This window comes from Falco punctatus (genome assembly GCF_963210335.1).
Source record: "Falco punctatus genome assembly, chromosome: 2".
Lineage (NCBI taxonomy): Eukaryota > Metazoa > Chordata > Aves > Falconiformes > Falconidae > Falco > Falco punctatus.
In genome coordinates, this window is record NC_137581.1 from 32,156,893 (window position 1) to 32,173,491 (window position 16,599).

The 16,599-nt window shown below is 45.0% G+C and overlaps 1 protein-coding gene across 1 annotated transcript in view; it reads right to left on the reverse strand.

Moving 5' to 3' along the window:
- CBY2 (chibby family member 2) overlaps nt 1-16,599 on the reverse strand; it is a 50,841-nt gene continuing 34,242 nt past the window's right edge. Inside the window, exon 1 of the mRNA XM_080375839.1 lies at nt 1-16,599. This exon is cut by the window's right edge and continues 34,242 nt beyond it. Coding sequence (XP_080231965.1) covers nt 11,932-12,915 — 984 coding nt within the window. The 5' untranslated portion in view covers nt 12,916-16,599 and the 3' untranslated portion in view covers nt 1-11,931.

The following is a 16,599-nucleotide window of genomic DNA, read 5'->3' on the forward strand; positions in this document are numbered from 1 at the left end:
TCAGTATGCCAACTTTTCTAATGTGACATCTCTCTTTTAATGGAGAACTCATCTAGGTACAGAAAACCACAAGGGACTTCAGGCATACCTGACTTTCCTAAACATCTATTCAGAGAAATTAGTACAGCTCAGTATCTGAGCAAGTCTATCCTGCTGAGACTTAAGAAAGAGGTTTAAAAGGAGAAGGCAGGTCTTACTAGCCCTCTACCACTATGTGCTTCTGAACTACAGCTTCATCAAGTCCCACTGTGTTGGAGCAACAGCCCTGTGGCTGCACCCACCCTACAGATTCACTCCAGATTGCAGCGGCAGAAATCTTGAAGCTAAATTATTAAGAAGACGTATTTCAAACAAGGCAAGGCCTGGCCCCTCCCTTTTGCCTGATAACATTCAAAATTGAAGTTCCATGTTTGCATTTACAAAACACTTCCCTGTGTACTTGCATCTCTCCCCACTCCCATTTACCTCAGCAAACAGCTGGACGTGCTTGAGTTTGCTTTTCGATCCCAGGTGGAAAGAGTCCATGCAAATTGCTAGGCTGACCTTCTGAAAATGAGGCCTTGAATTACCCCTCACTCGTATTTAACTTCTGATTTACCATATGGTGGGAAGATAAATTAGATAGGTTAATTGGGAAGCCCTGGAATTCTGTTCATCATTGTGCTATGCAATCATAGATGCATCTCGCCTTTAGGACCCTGAATGTGCTGACATGTAGTCTTTTCTGCATGCCAGCCTCACGGCATCTCCATCACAATAAAGGATCGGGAGGGGAAGATGGTTGGAGTAGCCAAGCAAATCAGGAAAAACAACGAGCTAAATTGAGTGCTTTCTAATCTAATACATTTAAGTCATACTCAATAAAGCTTGCCAACAATCCCTGGCCTCTCTGCTGCAAAGATCACAGAAGCATCTGATTAGAATTACATGTCTTCCAAAAATCCTCTTTTAAAAAGATTTTCTTTCCATATAGGCAACACGTAATGAATTGGAAATGTCCCTTTGTGAGCTGGGGTGAAGGGGGCATTCACCAAGCCCACCCAGCACCAGAAGTCCTGCTGCTCTCTGCCTGTCGCAAGATGGAAAACCCATCAGCTGTGGCAAGCTCTTCTTCCCTGCCAAAAGTAAATAAATGGAACAAAAATAGCTCTGATCAGTCCCATATTCAAGTAATTTCCTGAAACTGAAATCCAAGCCCAGTTTTAGATACCAGCAAAAGCAGTCACACACCCGAGGGTCCCCAGGAACTTCATCCCTCAGAAAAGTATAATTTTCAACATGTGCGTTACATGATTTAGAGTAACTTGCCCCAAGTAAGGCTCTTGAGGTTTAAGAGACGAGACTGGGCAAGGATTTTAGGAGACATTATGAATATGGTAAGGAAATGGATATCCATCGTGTCACGTCATGGGCAGAGGGACAGAGAAAATCTGTGACATGGGCTGTCAAGAAAAAAGAAACAGAAATATTGTTTTGAAGACTAATTTCAGTTTTGCATTTGAATCTTGTGAAAACTAGACCAGATGAAACTCCATGTTCTATCTGTGTTTATTCCTAGGAGGAGCCTGAGATTTCCACGTACAGAATAGCTGGTGTTCATGCCAAAAAATAGTGCTTTCTTGGGTAGTCTTGGTCAATCTAATGCTCCAGCTCTGGAGATGTTCTCTAGCAGGGTCACTTGATGCTTTTCCCCCACCACCTTAGCAGAGCACATCAGCCTGAAAAACGTCACAAATGAGGAGCCCAACCTTCTTGAGAAGAGTTGCATTTCCATGTTGTATTTCACTCATGGTGTTAGAGCCAATAAACCCCTCAGGGTCTCAGACTGCACCTGAGCAAAGCTTTTCTTGCAGCAACAATGTTCAATGCACCTTCCCCTGTTACACTCCAGCTTCCCCAGACTGCTGGCATCTTTGCAGTCTGGGAACGTTAGAGGGCATGTGATGAAGGGTGTGTTTCTGTCCAAGATATGCCTATAGGTGAGATGGCAGAAGAACCGATTCACACAGGGGAGAAGGGGAGGGATTGGTGGATGTTCAAGGAGGGATCTGTACTGGCCTTCTTAGCCTCACCCAGCAATGGGCAGGGCAGTAATGCTGAATACAGCAAAGCTCAGGGCCTGTTCCTACCACGTCCTCCTCTGAGGTCGCTCTCGCCTGGTCAGAGCTGTGCCTCTGGCCTGGTGGGGTGGAATAACCTCCCTTTTCTAATCTGACAGCACCTGTGACAGCTGGGGATGTGGGAGGTGATCAAAGCTGCATGGTCCTCTATTCCTTGCCCAGCACCCACACCACCGGAAAATCCAATTCAAGATGAAAGCCTAAGATAGCTGAGAAAATGTACAGTCAAAACAGACTTGTCGCATACTGATGCATGGGGAGAGGCTGTAATAACAGCTGTATTCTTCAGTTATATCTACAGTCCCCACAACCTCAACTTTCTTTGGAAAATTGGACAGGGAGGAGGACATGGCTTGTGATAACCAATACCTGGAGAAACACTGAGCTGTCTCAGATTTACAAACACGTTTAAATTGAGCAGTAAACCATTCTTCAAATTTCGTGTCAGACTCTGCTTTTATTTGCGCTGGTGAAAAGGTTTCAGTGCAGCACTAATGCACACTGGTTTAACTGGGAATTAGACTGTCAGCTTCAGTGTGGCATATGGTATTTTGTCGTACCAATAATTAGGTATTTACAGGCATGCAGTGTTATGCCTAAGGCTAGCTTCCGCCAAGCAGTAAGGGTTTGCACATATGGTGCAGTTTTCTTATAAACAAGGAGCTTAGGTGGAATAGCAGAGCATTGGAAGGTTGCATTCAGGTCTGATAGTATCTTGAAGAATTGTAATTTCCCCTTGCTTGTTCCATCTTGGAGGCAACCTTTATCCATTCCCTACAGTATGTCCCATAGAAAATAACTTTTCCATTCTCTTTATGGAATTAAGTTACCACTATTACAATTCCTCCTTCAGGATGTTGAAGAATGTATAAGAAACCTGTTTCTGATCTCCAGAAGTGACAGAGACACACAGCTTTACACTTCAGTATAAGTGAAATCTGCTGCAATCCCCTAGCTGCTTCTTTGTCAAGGGCTCTTTTGCAGGGCACATGAAATCCCTGATTATTTAAAATAGTAAAAAATAGCTATGAGTTAAGACCACTCAAACCTTTTCATACCCTTTGAAGAGTAATTTTAGAAAACCTGACAGAGCTCATCATTCTGTTCCTGATCAGTGTAACCTTTTACATCATTGGTGGTAAAGTACCAGCTAGACCAAGGGAAGATGACTACTCACAAGAAAGCTGCTGAAATAAAAAGATACTAAGCAAAAGACTTGGACATTTCTCAGTAATGACTTTCATCAGCTGAAATGTTTTTGTATTTTAAGTGAATTAATGTGCTATAACTATTAGTGATCTCAGGGACAGTGATAAGAGAAAGCATTTTGTACAATGCAAACAGTACAACACAAATGGAAACACTGTCTATCTCAAACAATCAGGCAAGGTGTCTTTTGTTATAATTAAATGTTATCACCTTCCTTGCTTCTTAAAATGTGCTTCGTACTTTATACTTTGATATCCTCATGCCACCACCCGATCACTATTTATGGTACAGTCACATCTGCCACAGCAATGGAGGTTTTGAAAATGTTTTACCTGACTTTTAACAGATGGATGTTAATGGGATATTTATTTACAGAATAAAATTAAGTTGAAGCTGAATCTTAATGCACAATTTACATAATCAGCTTTGTTCTGAGCTGGTGAGCTGTTTTTCCCAGCACTTGGGACCCTTCAGTCACAGCTGCATCAAAGAAACAGCCACTGAGAATGGAGATTAAACAATTTCCTAAAGCTAGAAGTCTTGATGAGAATCTATTATTCCATATTAGATTCCCATAATTTCTCCAGACACTGCCATAAGATCAAAGATGTATGTTAGAGCTTTGGCATAGCCCACGATCAAAAGGAAGATGTTCAATTTGCATTTAGAAAACATTTCTGTCAACTGTATTTTTCTGAAAATTTGAAAGTTCTGCAATTTTACCTTTTGCACCCAAAACAACAACAAAAAAAACTATTAACCCAGAGGCACAGAAAGGCTGAAAAGCTAAAATGCATATATTTACAATGAATTTGGTAGGATTTGGTTGTGCTATTTGTGTGATCTAACTACTATCCTCCATCCTGCCGACTCTCAGCTCAGCTGCAGTTCTGCCATGGGCTTCAAGGAGCACAGGACAGAACACTCAGAGGCAATGCGGAAAGGCTGCTCAGCAGCTAAATCCCTGACTCCAGGGCTGGGTGAATGGCTGTGAGCCACCAGGTCAGGCTGGGAAGCTGATGTCAGGTTCAGGAAATGAGCTTTTGTTTTTTGCCTACAAGAAAAGAAAGACAAGTGACCTCTGCCAAGCCACTTATGGCTCCTCAACCTCCCTTTCCCTCAGCATCCTTTGGGGTACTGCCTGGGCAAATCATAGAATTGTTTAGGTTGGTAATAAGATCAGCATATCCAACCATTAACCCAGCACTGCCAAGTCCACCGCTAAACCATGTCCCTAAGCACCACGTCTACAGGTCTTTTAAACACCTCCAGGGATGGTGACTCAACCACTTCCCTGTTCCAATGCTTGACAACCCTTTGGTGAAGATATTTTTCCTAATGTCCAGTCTAAACCTCCCCTGGCACAACTTGAGGCCGTTTCCTCTTGCTCTGTCACTTGTTACCTGGGAGAACAGACCGACCCCCACCTGCCTACACCCCCCTGTCAGGCAGCTGCAGAGAGCAGTAAGGTCTCCCTGAGCCTCCTCCTCTCCAGGCTGAACAGCCCCAGTTCCCTCAGCCGCTCCTCACCAGACTTGTGCTCCAGACCCTTCCCCAGCTCCGCTGCCCGTCTCTGGACACGCTCCAGCACCTCAGTGTCTGTCTTGCAGTGAGGGGCCCAACACTGAACACAGGGTTCGAGGTGCGGCCTCACCAGTGCCCAGTACAGGGGGACGGTCACTGCCCTGGTCCTGCTGGCCACACTGTTCCTGATACAAGCCAGGTTGCTACTGGCCCTCCTGGCCACCTGGGCACACTGCTGGCTCCTGTCCAGCCGGCTCTTGACCAGCACCCCAGGTCCTTTCCCACCGGGCAGCTTCCCAGCCGCTCTGCCCCCAGCCTGTAGCGCTGCCTGGGGTTGCTGTGACCCCATGCAGGACCCGGCACTTCTCCTTGTGGAACCTCATACAATGGAATCAGCCCATCGGTCCAACCTGTCCAGATCCCTCTGCAGAGCATTCCTGCCCCCGAGCAGATCAACACTCCCACACAGCTTGTTGTTTTCTGCCAACTTACTGAGGGTGCACTCGATCCCCTCATCCAGATCATCAATAAAGTTATTAAACAGGACTGGCCCAGCACTGAGCCCTGGGGAACACCACTTGTGACCAGCCACCATCTGTAACTCCCTTCACCACCACCCTCTGGGCTCGGCCAGCCAGCTTTTTACCCAGTGTAGAGCACAGCTGCCCGAGCCATGAGCAGCCAGGTTCTCCAGGAGAATGCTGTGGGAAATGGTGTCAAAGGCTTTACTGAAGTCAAGGCAGACAACACCCACAGCCTTTCCCTCATCCACTAAGTGGGTCACCTTGTCATAGACGATCAGGTTAGTCAAACAGGACTTGTCTTTCAACTCCATGCTGAATGGGCCTGATCACGTGGTTGTCCTGTACATGCTACATGTTAGCACTCAGGATGATCTGCTCCATAACCTTCCCCGGCACTGGGGTCAGACTCACAGGCCTGTAGTTCCTTGGATCATCCTTCCCGCACTTCTTGTAGATGGGCATCACATACACCAACCTCCAGTCAACTGGGACATCCCTAGTTAGCTGGGAGTTTTTATATATGATGGAAAGTAGCTTCTTGAGCACTTCCACCAGCTCCCTCAGTACCCTTGGGTAGATCCCACCTGGCTCCACAGACTTGCATGTGTCTAAGTGGTGTAGCAGTCACTGACCAGTCCCCCTTGGATTATGGGGGCTTCATTCTGCTGCCCGTCCCTGTCTTCCAGCTCAGGGGGCTGGGTACCCTGAGAACAACTGGTCTTACTATTAAAGGCTGAGGCAATGAAGGCATGAAGTACCTCAGCCTTTTCCTCATCCTTTGCCACTATGCATCCAATAAAGGATGGAGATTCTCCTTAGCCCTCCTTTAGTTGTTAATGTACTTAGAGGAATCTTTTTTATTGTCTTTTCCAGCAGTAATCAGATTAAGTTCTAGTTGGGCTTTGGCCTTTCTGTTTTTCTTCCCGCATAACGTCACAACATCCTTGTAGTCCTCCTGAGTTGCCTGCCCCTTCTTCCAGAGGTCATAAACTCTTTTTTCCCCCCTGAGTCCCAGCCAAAGCTCTCTGTTCAGCCATGTGTTAAGGGATGTGACCATTACTCAGGCCTGGGCTCTTCCCACCTTAACTTGGCCACTCCAGGCTCACTGCAGCCAGCAGGAGAAGACCTGCACCCCTGGTGAGAGTCTCTCTGGCAAGCCGGCCTTCCTCCATCCGTTGCAGAACCCACCTCAGGCAGCCATGGATCACAATTACTGCTTTCATTTAAGTTCTTCCACCTCGGCGGGATAAATACCACTTTGGAAAATGCAGTACTGCTTTAAAGCTGTCTGCTTTAAAACCAGCCAACAGCCTCTGCAGGAAACAGAGTACTCTGCTGTACCTGAAAGGTTGCTCCCTCCATTTGCACCTCACTGCATGAACATCATAAGTAGTCTGTGCTCAAATTTGAATGTTAAAAAAAGATGACTAGTCCTGTTTCAACACGAAGGTTGAATGAACAACTCCCTCCATAGCCTGCATTTACAAGTACTGTTATGGCTCATTCTGTACTGAACTGGGGCCAACACTGGGAAGGCCAGACTGGGCTACTGAGAACCCAAAAAACAGCCTACACCACCATGGAGAACATGGGGGGGGTTTGGCCAGTGCCACAGCTTCTGAAGCGCATCCCAGACTTCATGAAATCACAAGCAAAACTCCAAAAGAACTGTCTTCAGCAGTTAACAGGAGGAACCCAGGGATCAAGGAAACTCAAAACACTTCGAAAAAAATTCTAAATTCCAATTTAGGGATAGGAGGGTGTGGTGGGGCTGCTAAGACAAGTGCAAAAGGCCAGGGTGGGTGTTACATGAAGACAGTACAAAACTAGCTGTATTAGACTGCCTAATAAGAAATGAAAATGGGAAAGTCAGCATTTGCACAGTCCAGCTACAGGCAATAATCCAATTTACAGAGAAGCAAGAGGCTGATGGTGACCTTGCTAAAAACCCAGCTTTCCAAAAATAGTATTGACACAAGTAGTGCAAAAATAAGGAGCTAATCAGCAACAATAAGAAGGAGAGAGGCATAAAGTTTGTCTTTCTGCAAAAGGTAAATTATGCGCTGTAACAATGACATCCATCCATTTCAAACCAGAATAGTTATCAGTTCCCAGGGACTTGCAAATCAGTGAACGGGCTAGGGAAAAAAATTCAGCTTACCCCATTTTTTCCCAAACCTGCCTAAATGTTATGATGATTAACAAGTTGTTCCTGTAAATACCTGTTGCTGTATTTTTCCTCCATTTGTACTTTAAATAGGCTGCAAAAGCTGGGAGCCAAGCCTTCGTCACCAGCATCTGCTCTGGACAGAGACCCATAGGATACTATGATGGACCCCACTGAAATAGTTAATGCCACTCACTGAGGGCATGGAGCAAAGCAGAGAACGGGCAGTGCTTAGGACTTCTCCTGTGCAGTCCTGTGGACAGAGTGCCCTGTGCACTCTGTAGGCAACTCAGTCAGATCTTACCATCTGTGCCCTCAACACTGAGTAAGAGATCAAGCAATACTCACCTAGACCGAGCAATACACATGATCATCTGTCGTTCTGCCATCATCAGCCAGAAATAACCCTTCACTGTTATCACCAACTCAGTCAGGTTTATAACCAAATAAATGCAGACTGGAAATTTGGTACCTTCTGGGATTATGACAGTTTGCTTATCACACAGTCCTCTGCAAGATTAAGTGCTGGGCAGTCATTATGGGCATTGTTATCTCAGCACATGGCAGATTTGAGAAGCCTTTAAGGCATGAATCAATTCAAATTCTCCATGACTGATGCCAAAAAATATACACCGGGTATAGACTTTTTATAACCAGGAAGATCAAAGATCCAAAGCAGTGATCAAAGCGCAAAGGGTTCACAAAACCTGGTTCCCTTCAGGAACATTGTTAACATTCGGGAGAAGTAGCGTGTTCCCTTGAGGATTCTACACATGTTCCTGGCAGTTAAGCTGTGCCCAAACTAAGTCAATTTTATTCACAAAGTAATAATTTCCCCACACAATGGAGAGATCTGAATCAGCTGCTTAATGAAGGCATTTCACAGAAAGAAAAGGCAGGGACTGAGACCAGCAGCACATGATCCCAAGCTTGTGCCACTTCACCATCTGGTGAAGCACCTCCTCTGCTCGGGATTGCCAGGCTCCTCACTCAGAGAGAAGGATATAATTCAGAGAGCTCCAAACTGAATGTGTAAGTTGGAGCTAATTGTCCCCAGAGCAGTTACAAAGCCAACAGAGAGAAGCAGGTGACTCCAGCTGGTGATTCAGCCCATCCTAAAACATCTATCTAAGGGATGTCATATAAATCACAACCTGAAGGTGTCCATTTCTTCCTACAGGTTAGAAAGGAATCCTGGGGTGACTAGCTGAGATCTCGAAGTGCTGTCCTAGAGGGACACCCGACGTTAGGTCAGATGATTCCTCCCAAGTGCGTGTTAGAAAGGCTGCACATCCATGTGCCTTCCCTGTCCATGTGCAGGGACATGGCAGGAGTCAGTGCCCTGACCACTGGCAAAGGAGTGGTTTATTTCCTCTAACAGAACACACATCATTTTGTTAAAATATTTATACAAAACCAAATGTTGTCACTACTGCTGCTCCCCTTCAGAACTCAACATTAGGGTCTTCACAGAACCCCTTTTGCCTCTTAACAAATATTACATTAAAACACAATGAGGGAGACAACTAGGAGAAAAAGAGTGTTGGTCTGAAGGTACAGAAGCATGAACATGTTCCCCAGCACAGGGCTGAGGTATTTAGCTATATATCATTGTGAACTGTCATTAAGCAGGAGCAACTTGCTCTCTGCACATCCTCCTATTAATGGACATTGCTCCTCTTAGTTCTTACACATGCAGCCCTCCCCGCACCACCTGAGCCAACCCTTTACCTTCAACCATGAGAGGAGATTTGCCTCAGCACCTTGAAGGCCTAACAGCAAAATAAAATACTCCTTACTTGGAGCCTCTTGAAGTAAACAGTCATTGCTGGTATTTGGCCTGGTGCTGTCTGAGTGAAATACAAGGTGAAAGATAATTCATCCTTTAGGTAATTTGATGCCAAATCACTTAGAGACCTATAAACTAGAGTGACAACCCACTTCTTGGGTCCTGTTGCAAGAGCTAAATCTCACCACAAACTTCCTTTTGCTTTACAATAATGCTCCTACAATTGCTCTGCAGAAGCCTCCTTGTACCTGTCTTCTTAGATTACCTAAAGACTCCCATATTCTGCCTGAAAGATTGCGACAAATTACACTGCGTCAAGGATATCCAAGACAGAGGAAAATGCATTTCCAGACACTCTTGCCACACAATTGAGACTAGACCCAATTTTTAAACATAAACACATCAACAGGCTCTCCATCCTCTGTGTCAGCAGATCACTTGAGACTGACATGTCTGTTCATAGTGTGAGCACACACATCCAACTACCAGCTTAAGCCATGGAACAGCCACCAAAATTCCAGTTTTGACAACCTACTAGCTTGCTATGGAACAGCTAAAAATCTGCCTTATATGACCATTTAAAAAATTAAGAGGGGCCTCACTGCTCTTGCAGGCGATGTGGCCCTGCTGCCTGTTCCATTACTCCTGCAGGCCCACCATGATGTCTGGGAGGAAGGATCCTCCTTTACTCCTCAGCACTTTGTAGCAGAGGGCTGTGAGTATGCCTTTGGACTATGAGCTGGGACCCATGTTTCCCACTGTAGTCTTTTTATCCACCCCTCCCAGGCTATGATTGCATGCGACAGTTCAGCCGTGGTGCAGAAGCAGGCACTTCTCCCCAGAAGCAGTGTCCCCCCCAGCCTAAGCACCCACATGAGTGTGGCATCCTTGCTCTCCTTTTCCACCACAGGTGAGGACATATCGCTGACCTCCCTTCATTTTCTCTGGGGCTGTGTCCCTGAGGCAGGGCCCAAATTTTTGAGCTGCCAATCACTGGGACAGTTCTGCTGAAAGTAGCTTAGTGATGAACTGCAGGTGCCTCATCAGCTGGTCTTGTACACAGGACAGTAGGGTGGCTGCTAAGCTGTGCAATGTGCAAAAACAAAGCTGAAGAAAGCACATGGCAAGGGGACTGATGAGCTGATATCAGTTATCAACAGTTCAAAACAAAGGAGGAAAATCATCAGACGTTCAAACAAAAAGGTGCTGCAGGGAGAAGGTGTAAAAATCCTAAGAGAAGCAGCAGCATGATTAAGGTACAGAGCAGGTCAGCCCTTCCCCACCTGCCTGCAGTGGTCTGGTTGATAGGGACACACTGGGTGATGGAGCAAGTCTGGTGAAGACATCACAGCTTAGCTTCACAGCATACCTACCCCAACCCGGTCCTCAGCATGTGACAGTAAGTTATTGCAGTATGTGTGGTCCCCTAAGTCCAACAGGAGATTTCAGAAAGACAGCTCAGACTCACAAAACTGCTCAGAGGCTTCTGCTGCACAGGGGCAGGGCATTGCCCTTTCCCTTGCCCTGTGATACCACCAGAAATACCAATGCTCCTCCAGGCTGGAGAGCTGTTAGCTCCTTAAGTACATGTGATTGTCTGCAGACAAAGACACACTTCATTCCTGGCCACAGAGAAGAGCTGGTCCAAAAAGACCACCAAAGTCTATGGGAATTTTCTTTTAGTAGTGAGCTGTAAATAAGACGCTAAGCAGTCTTTCCTATACAAACTACATCCTAAAAGTGTCATTAATTAAGCAAATAATAATCTCACTTGAAATCAGTAGGATTATTCAAGTGTACCAAAACAGGGCAGTTTGAGAAGAATTAAGCCTAATTAAAGTATAAACCAGTGAAGGTAATTTACAAATAACCAGGGCTGAAGGGGATGTGCTATTCTGGTGGGCAACATTTGCTTTGTGGTCTTGTTATACTCTGAGGCAAGAGATGGATTCTTTTCTGAGGAAGAGCTTTAAACAAGGGAAAGAAACAACAGTTTAAGTGGGAATGAAGGACTGGGAAAAGGAGACAGTAGGACTGTATATATGTGGCACGTAGAATGTATTTTTCTGTGTCCCATTGTCTTTCGTGGGCCTGTCTCATCTGGGAGGCTACATTTTCCATGATCCACTGCTTACCCTATGTGAGAAAGGGAAGGCTGTTGCATGGCAGAAGACATAGTTCAGCCACTGAACTTGGCCAGCCATAAGAAAGAAAGGGACCACTGGGGATACAAATATAGCTCACACTTGGGATCCTCATTTCCAGAAGTGCCCATCCCTCTGAAAAACATGGCCAACAGAAGGTACGTCAAAATAAGTGTGAAAAGCATGAATTATCTTTTGAAATTCTAGGCCTTATTATCAGAAATTTTGGAAAAAAATGCTGAAAAACATGTTTTCCTGACATTAGGCAAATTCATAACAGTCAAGCACACTGTTATATTCAGAAGGTGAAATACATTCGAGTCGTGTAAGTAAGTTTCAGAATAACACAATGTTCACCAGATGTCTTCAGGCTCTACTGGGATTTTATTAGGTTCCCTGGAACAAGGAGAGAAGTTTTCCAGGAAATTGAACTAGCAGGTCTTAGCACCAAGCTTCACATCTCTCCAAGCTGATGCACAGCTGCCAGCTTCTGTCCTGCTTCCTCATACATTGAGGAAGTGATGGCAACGAGCTCCTTTTCCAACATTTCCATTTGAGCCGTAATGTCTGATACAGTGTTTTTCACAGCGTTCAGCTGCAGCTTCAATTTATTGTAATCTTCTTGGAAGGATCTGTTCACATCATAGGGAATGTGACAGCCTTGTTTCTCCCCAAGGAGATGGTTTGCTTGCAGGAAGATGTGGAGGTATTCATAGAAGTCCTGGAGAGCCCGGATGATTTCGTACTCACCCTGCAGGCTTGGGGCAGACTTGACCTCATTCTGGGTTGAGGTGGTGCTCTTGATTTTAGCTTCATGTTTCTGCTGGAGGGCTGGGCCAGGGTTACCTTCTTCCACAGCTGTGATGGCATCAGGGTCCTTCTGAAGATCTGAGCTGGTATCTTTGCTCTCTTCATGGACTGTGAAGGCTTTTTGGTCTTTCCAGATGATGGGGACTGTTCTGTTATCCTGCTGGAAATCCTCTAAGACTCTCTGCTTTTGCTGAACTGCCTGGAGACTTTTGTTGCCTGGGCTGACCTGAAAGCCTGTGTTCCTCTTTTGGAAGAATGGGACAAGCTTCTTTTCCTTCTGGAGGCTTTGCTGAATGGCATCAGTGTAAATAACCTGGACAGTTTTGTTCTGTGTCTGGAGACCTTGCAGAAACTTGTTTTCTTCCCAGAGCATTCTGTTTTCCATCCAAAGGGCTTGGTTTTCCTCCCAGAGTGCTTTGTTCTCCTCCAAGATGCTCCACTCATTCTGTACCTTCTTGCTAAAGAGCTTCCGGTGGTAAGCAAATGGTGGTTGGCAGTACATGTCATTCACCCATTTACCATCAACAAAGACAAACGTCTCATCCCTCAGTTTTACCCCTGAGGTGATGTATTCTATCTCAGGCTCTGTACCCTGCATGCTTTCGTTCGCCAGATCGAAAGCAGACATGGCCTTTCTTTAGTAAATTGAGGAGGAGCGTGTGAAAAGACTTCTTCCAGGACTTCTGCAAGAGGCTACTGACCACTGGCAAGGAGTAGGTGACACCCTGGAGCTGGAGAAGCTTGATCAGGACTGAAAGAACAGAAAACACAAATGCACAGAGTTACTGCCAAAATACAAGGTCAGAATTAAAGTACATTGGATGACAGGAAAAAGCAAGTAAGTCAGTTCTCAGTCAACCATGTTGCCCCTTTGAAAGGTAAGGAATACACCAGAAACATAGTTTATAGAAGCTGAGAAAATTGGCATCGGTACATAAAGCAGCTCTGTGGCAGCACTGCAAGCTTTGGTATAAAAACCTGGACTCTCCTTTTTCCTCTCTACCTCATTTTTACAGGCAGGTAAGGGGGTAAAATGTAAGAATACCTTGCACCCCAGAATAGTCTGTTCCTAAATGACTGGCAGACAAATGAATTAAAAATTATGAAGCTGAAACCAACTTTTCAAAATCAAATATTTTTAAAGGATCACAGTGAAAAACTGACCCTGAGAGCAGCTTTTTCTGGTTGATGCTCAGTAGCCTGTGCTAACAGGACATCGCAAAAATGCAGTGGCAGTTGTGCTTTGTGATCTTAAAATCCCCAGAACTGTGAAGAGGAAGAGCACCAGGTGATACAATATGCACAAATAATTAAAACTCCAAACCACAGCCCTGGGACATCAGCACCAGGAAAGCTTTGTTGCTCTTTGCATGTTTTTCTGACAAGTTCCCATCACCGTGGTCCAAAAACTGTTCCAAGACATAGATAATTCTCGATCTTTCCTTCTCATTTCTCCTGTCACTCTTTTCTTTATATCCTTTGATAGCTCTATTATTTTTTTTGCTTTCTAGCCTTGCAATAGTGATTGTTCATCTCTTTCCTACAGTCCGTCTGCCTTTTTTTCACATCATCAGAAAACTCATCTCTTTAAAATCCATACTGGCGAGCTGTACCTCCAATGCTTGTCATTTCAGTCACAGAAACCTCAGACTTATCTGCTCAACACTCTTCCCTCCTTCCCTCTACTCAAAATGTTGTGGCTTAAAATCACCTTTTTCTCATGAGTAAACCTGAGCAAATGAAGGATTTCAGTCTTTTTATGTGAACAAAAAACCCCGCAGCTTCACAAAATAATATGGTTTGTACCAAACAAAACCTTCCCTTCTGCAGCTTTTACCAAAATTAAATTTGTACAGTTTTCACAGTGAAGTAATTTGAACTGAGGTTGAACTATTTTTTATAACCAAATTGTTGGCATTCTTAGGGTTTCTGCACAGTGTATCTAACAGCAGAAATGTGCCTTTTTCTAGTTAAAAAAAAAAAAGAAGCTGGTTGTCAGACTTCACCCAGGTCTAACCCTCTCCCCTGCTAAGGTCCCCCAGCTGCCCTCCTGTCCCTTTAGAAACCCAGTTCTGCCTTTCCATCGATAAGGAGAGTTTTACCTTCATAAATTTTGCCCCCATGTCTCTTCCCTAAGCATTAGGCACAGAGTGACCATCACACACAATCTCCTCGTACCCTCCTGCTCTGCCATCACATTGTGCACCCCCTGTCCTATTTTTGCCTTCTCCTTTCCAAAAACTGCTGTTCTCCTATTTTCCTGTCATCTCTACCACGCAGCACTGCATCCCCAGGCTCCTCCAAGTTAATTCTGAGAGCCAACATCTGTAGCTGCTTCCTTCACCCACTTCTCAAGCTTGTCCAAAAACTTGGAGAATCCAAAATCCCTTAATACAGGAGAGGAAAAATGCAATATAGGTCTGTTTGCAGTAACAACTTTATTACAATAGGGCCTCCATCTGACTTTCAGGGTTGTCTTCCACATCCTCAGTTGGTTTATCTCACATCAGACTTGTGTTTTCATAATATTGTTCCTCTGCTGAAAGGGATTTGCCCCAAAATCTCTGCTTTTGGAGGGTTTTGTTTCTACTTATGGCATGTTCATATTCATATATTGCTCCCTCCCTTGCACCCTCTGCCCCATAGCCTTTCCAACCCATCCCGTTCCCCCAGGGGGCCCAGTCCCATTGTTTCCACCTACAGCCCCAAGACGGGGAGGTGAGTCAGTCACAGGGGGAACGGACCCCTAAGTACCCAGAGGAGAAGCAGAAAGCATCCAACATCATAAGCCCAGACCCACCTACCACTGCATATCATGGGAAAGCAGCTAGAGCTGTTCAAGTCACTTACATTTAAAGTGTTTAGACGGCATGTTTTCAGGATAAACAGAAATGTATAATATATACAGCATTGAAGGACATTATCTTGGGGACAATTAAACTTGACAGCAGCTCTGTCAGCTCTTTTGCGCTGCAAGGGAGACATCAACCCAGGCTTCAGAGTCACTTTTCAAGTTCTCCCACCTCTCATATCATTCTCCCCACATCTTTGAACTAAATAATCCCAGGAAATGCTGGGCAGCTGGGGTGGGCGGGCTGGGCAGCCAGCTGGGGGAAAGCTGCACAAAATCGAGCCAGGCTGGATAATTCAGCAGTGCTAAATTACACGCCTGGCACTTGCTCACCTGCTCACCAGGGCTGGTCTTCTTCCCTCTCCCTGTGGCACTGCCAAGCAGCCCAGTCTGAGGTCCTGCTGCTGCTGCCAGTGTCCCCCAGGGGACAAGGGGAACGATTGTGATGCGAGCGCCAACAGGGACCTGCCCCAGAACCAGCCCCCTGCCCCCCCGTACTGGGGGCTGGGAGCTCCTGTGCAGCCTCCTCGCACAACCCACTTGTGCACTCCTTCCCCCAGCCCTCCAAGGATTGTCTTTGATTTTTCCCAGCATTGCACTTTTGGGTTATTTCTCATGGAAATGACCTTTCTGGTAGTTCAGCTCTCATGACTTTTCCTGATCCCAGACTTCCTGATCTGCCTTTGATGCTCATAACTGACAGCAATTTGGGTGGATTCTTTCTCCGCCACACCCTCTTAAAACAGATTTTGTTTTCATTCTGAATTCTTAAATTGTGTTTCTTGCTGAACTGATATTGACACATTCAAAAGTCACTTCCTTGTATGCGCTATGAGACCTGAAGTTATTTTCCAAGGATGAATTGGGTTTGGAGCTTTTCTTTGACTATAAGTTTAAGAGCAGACTGTCATTGAACCCTATTAAGAAAATAGAATATGCAGGGTATTCATGCATTACAAGTTTAGATATTATTTGTAGCAGCTATTGCCACTTCCATGTCTTTACATTTCTAATGATCTCATTCTCTTTCTTATTTGCTACATCTTTCAGATGTGGATTTTTTTTTTTCCTAATCAGGGTTCTTGAATAATAAATACAGCAGTTAATTCCTTCTCCAGTGAAAATTACCAACCTGACACCAGCCTCAAGGTGAATGTTATTGCTTTCAAAAGTTGGAGGTACAGTTCATCTTTGGTGTTACACAAAGATGATAAACTCAGGTATAAAACTCTTCTCTGTAATTTCTCCCTTGCTTATATTTAACCTTAGACAACAAAAAAACATCACAGGTTACTATGGCAACTCCCCAGGGAGCACTCTCCTTTATTCAAGCTCCAGGATCCTGTACAGAAAAGCAGGAAAATGTCCTCAAAAGAAAAAGGAAAATATTTTATCCTGGGGTGCTTGTGCTTGGCCTGCCATCAGATGGGAATTTAAGAGTACTACCCAAGTGCAGCCAGT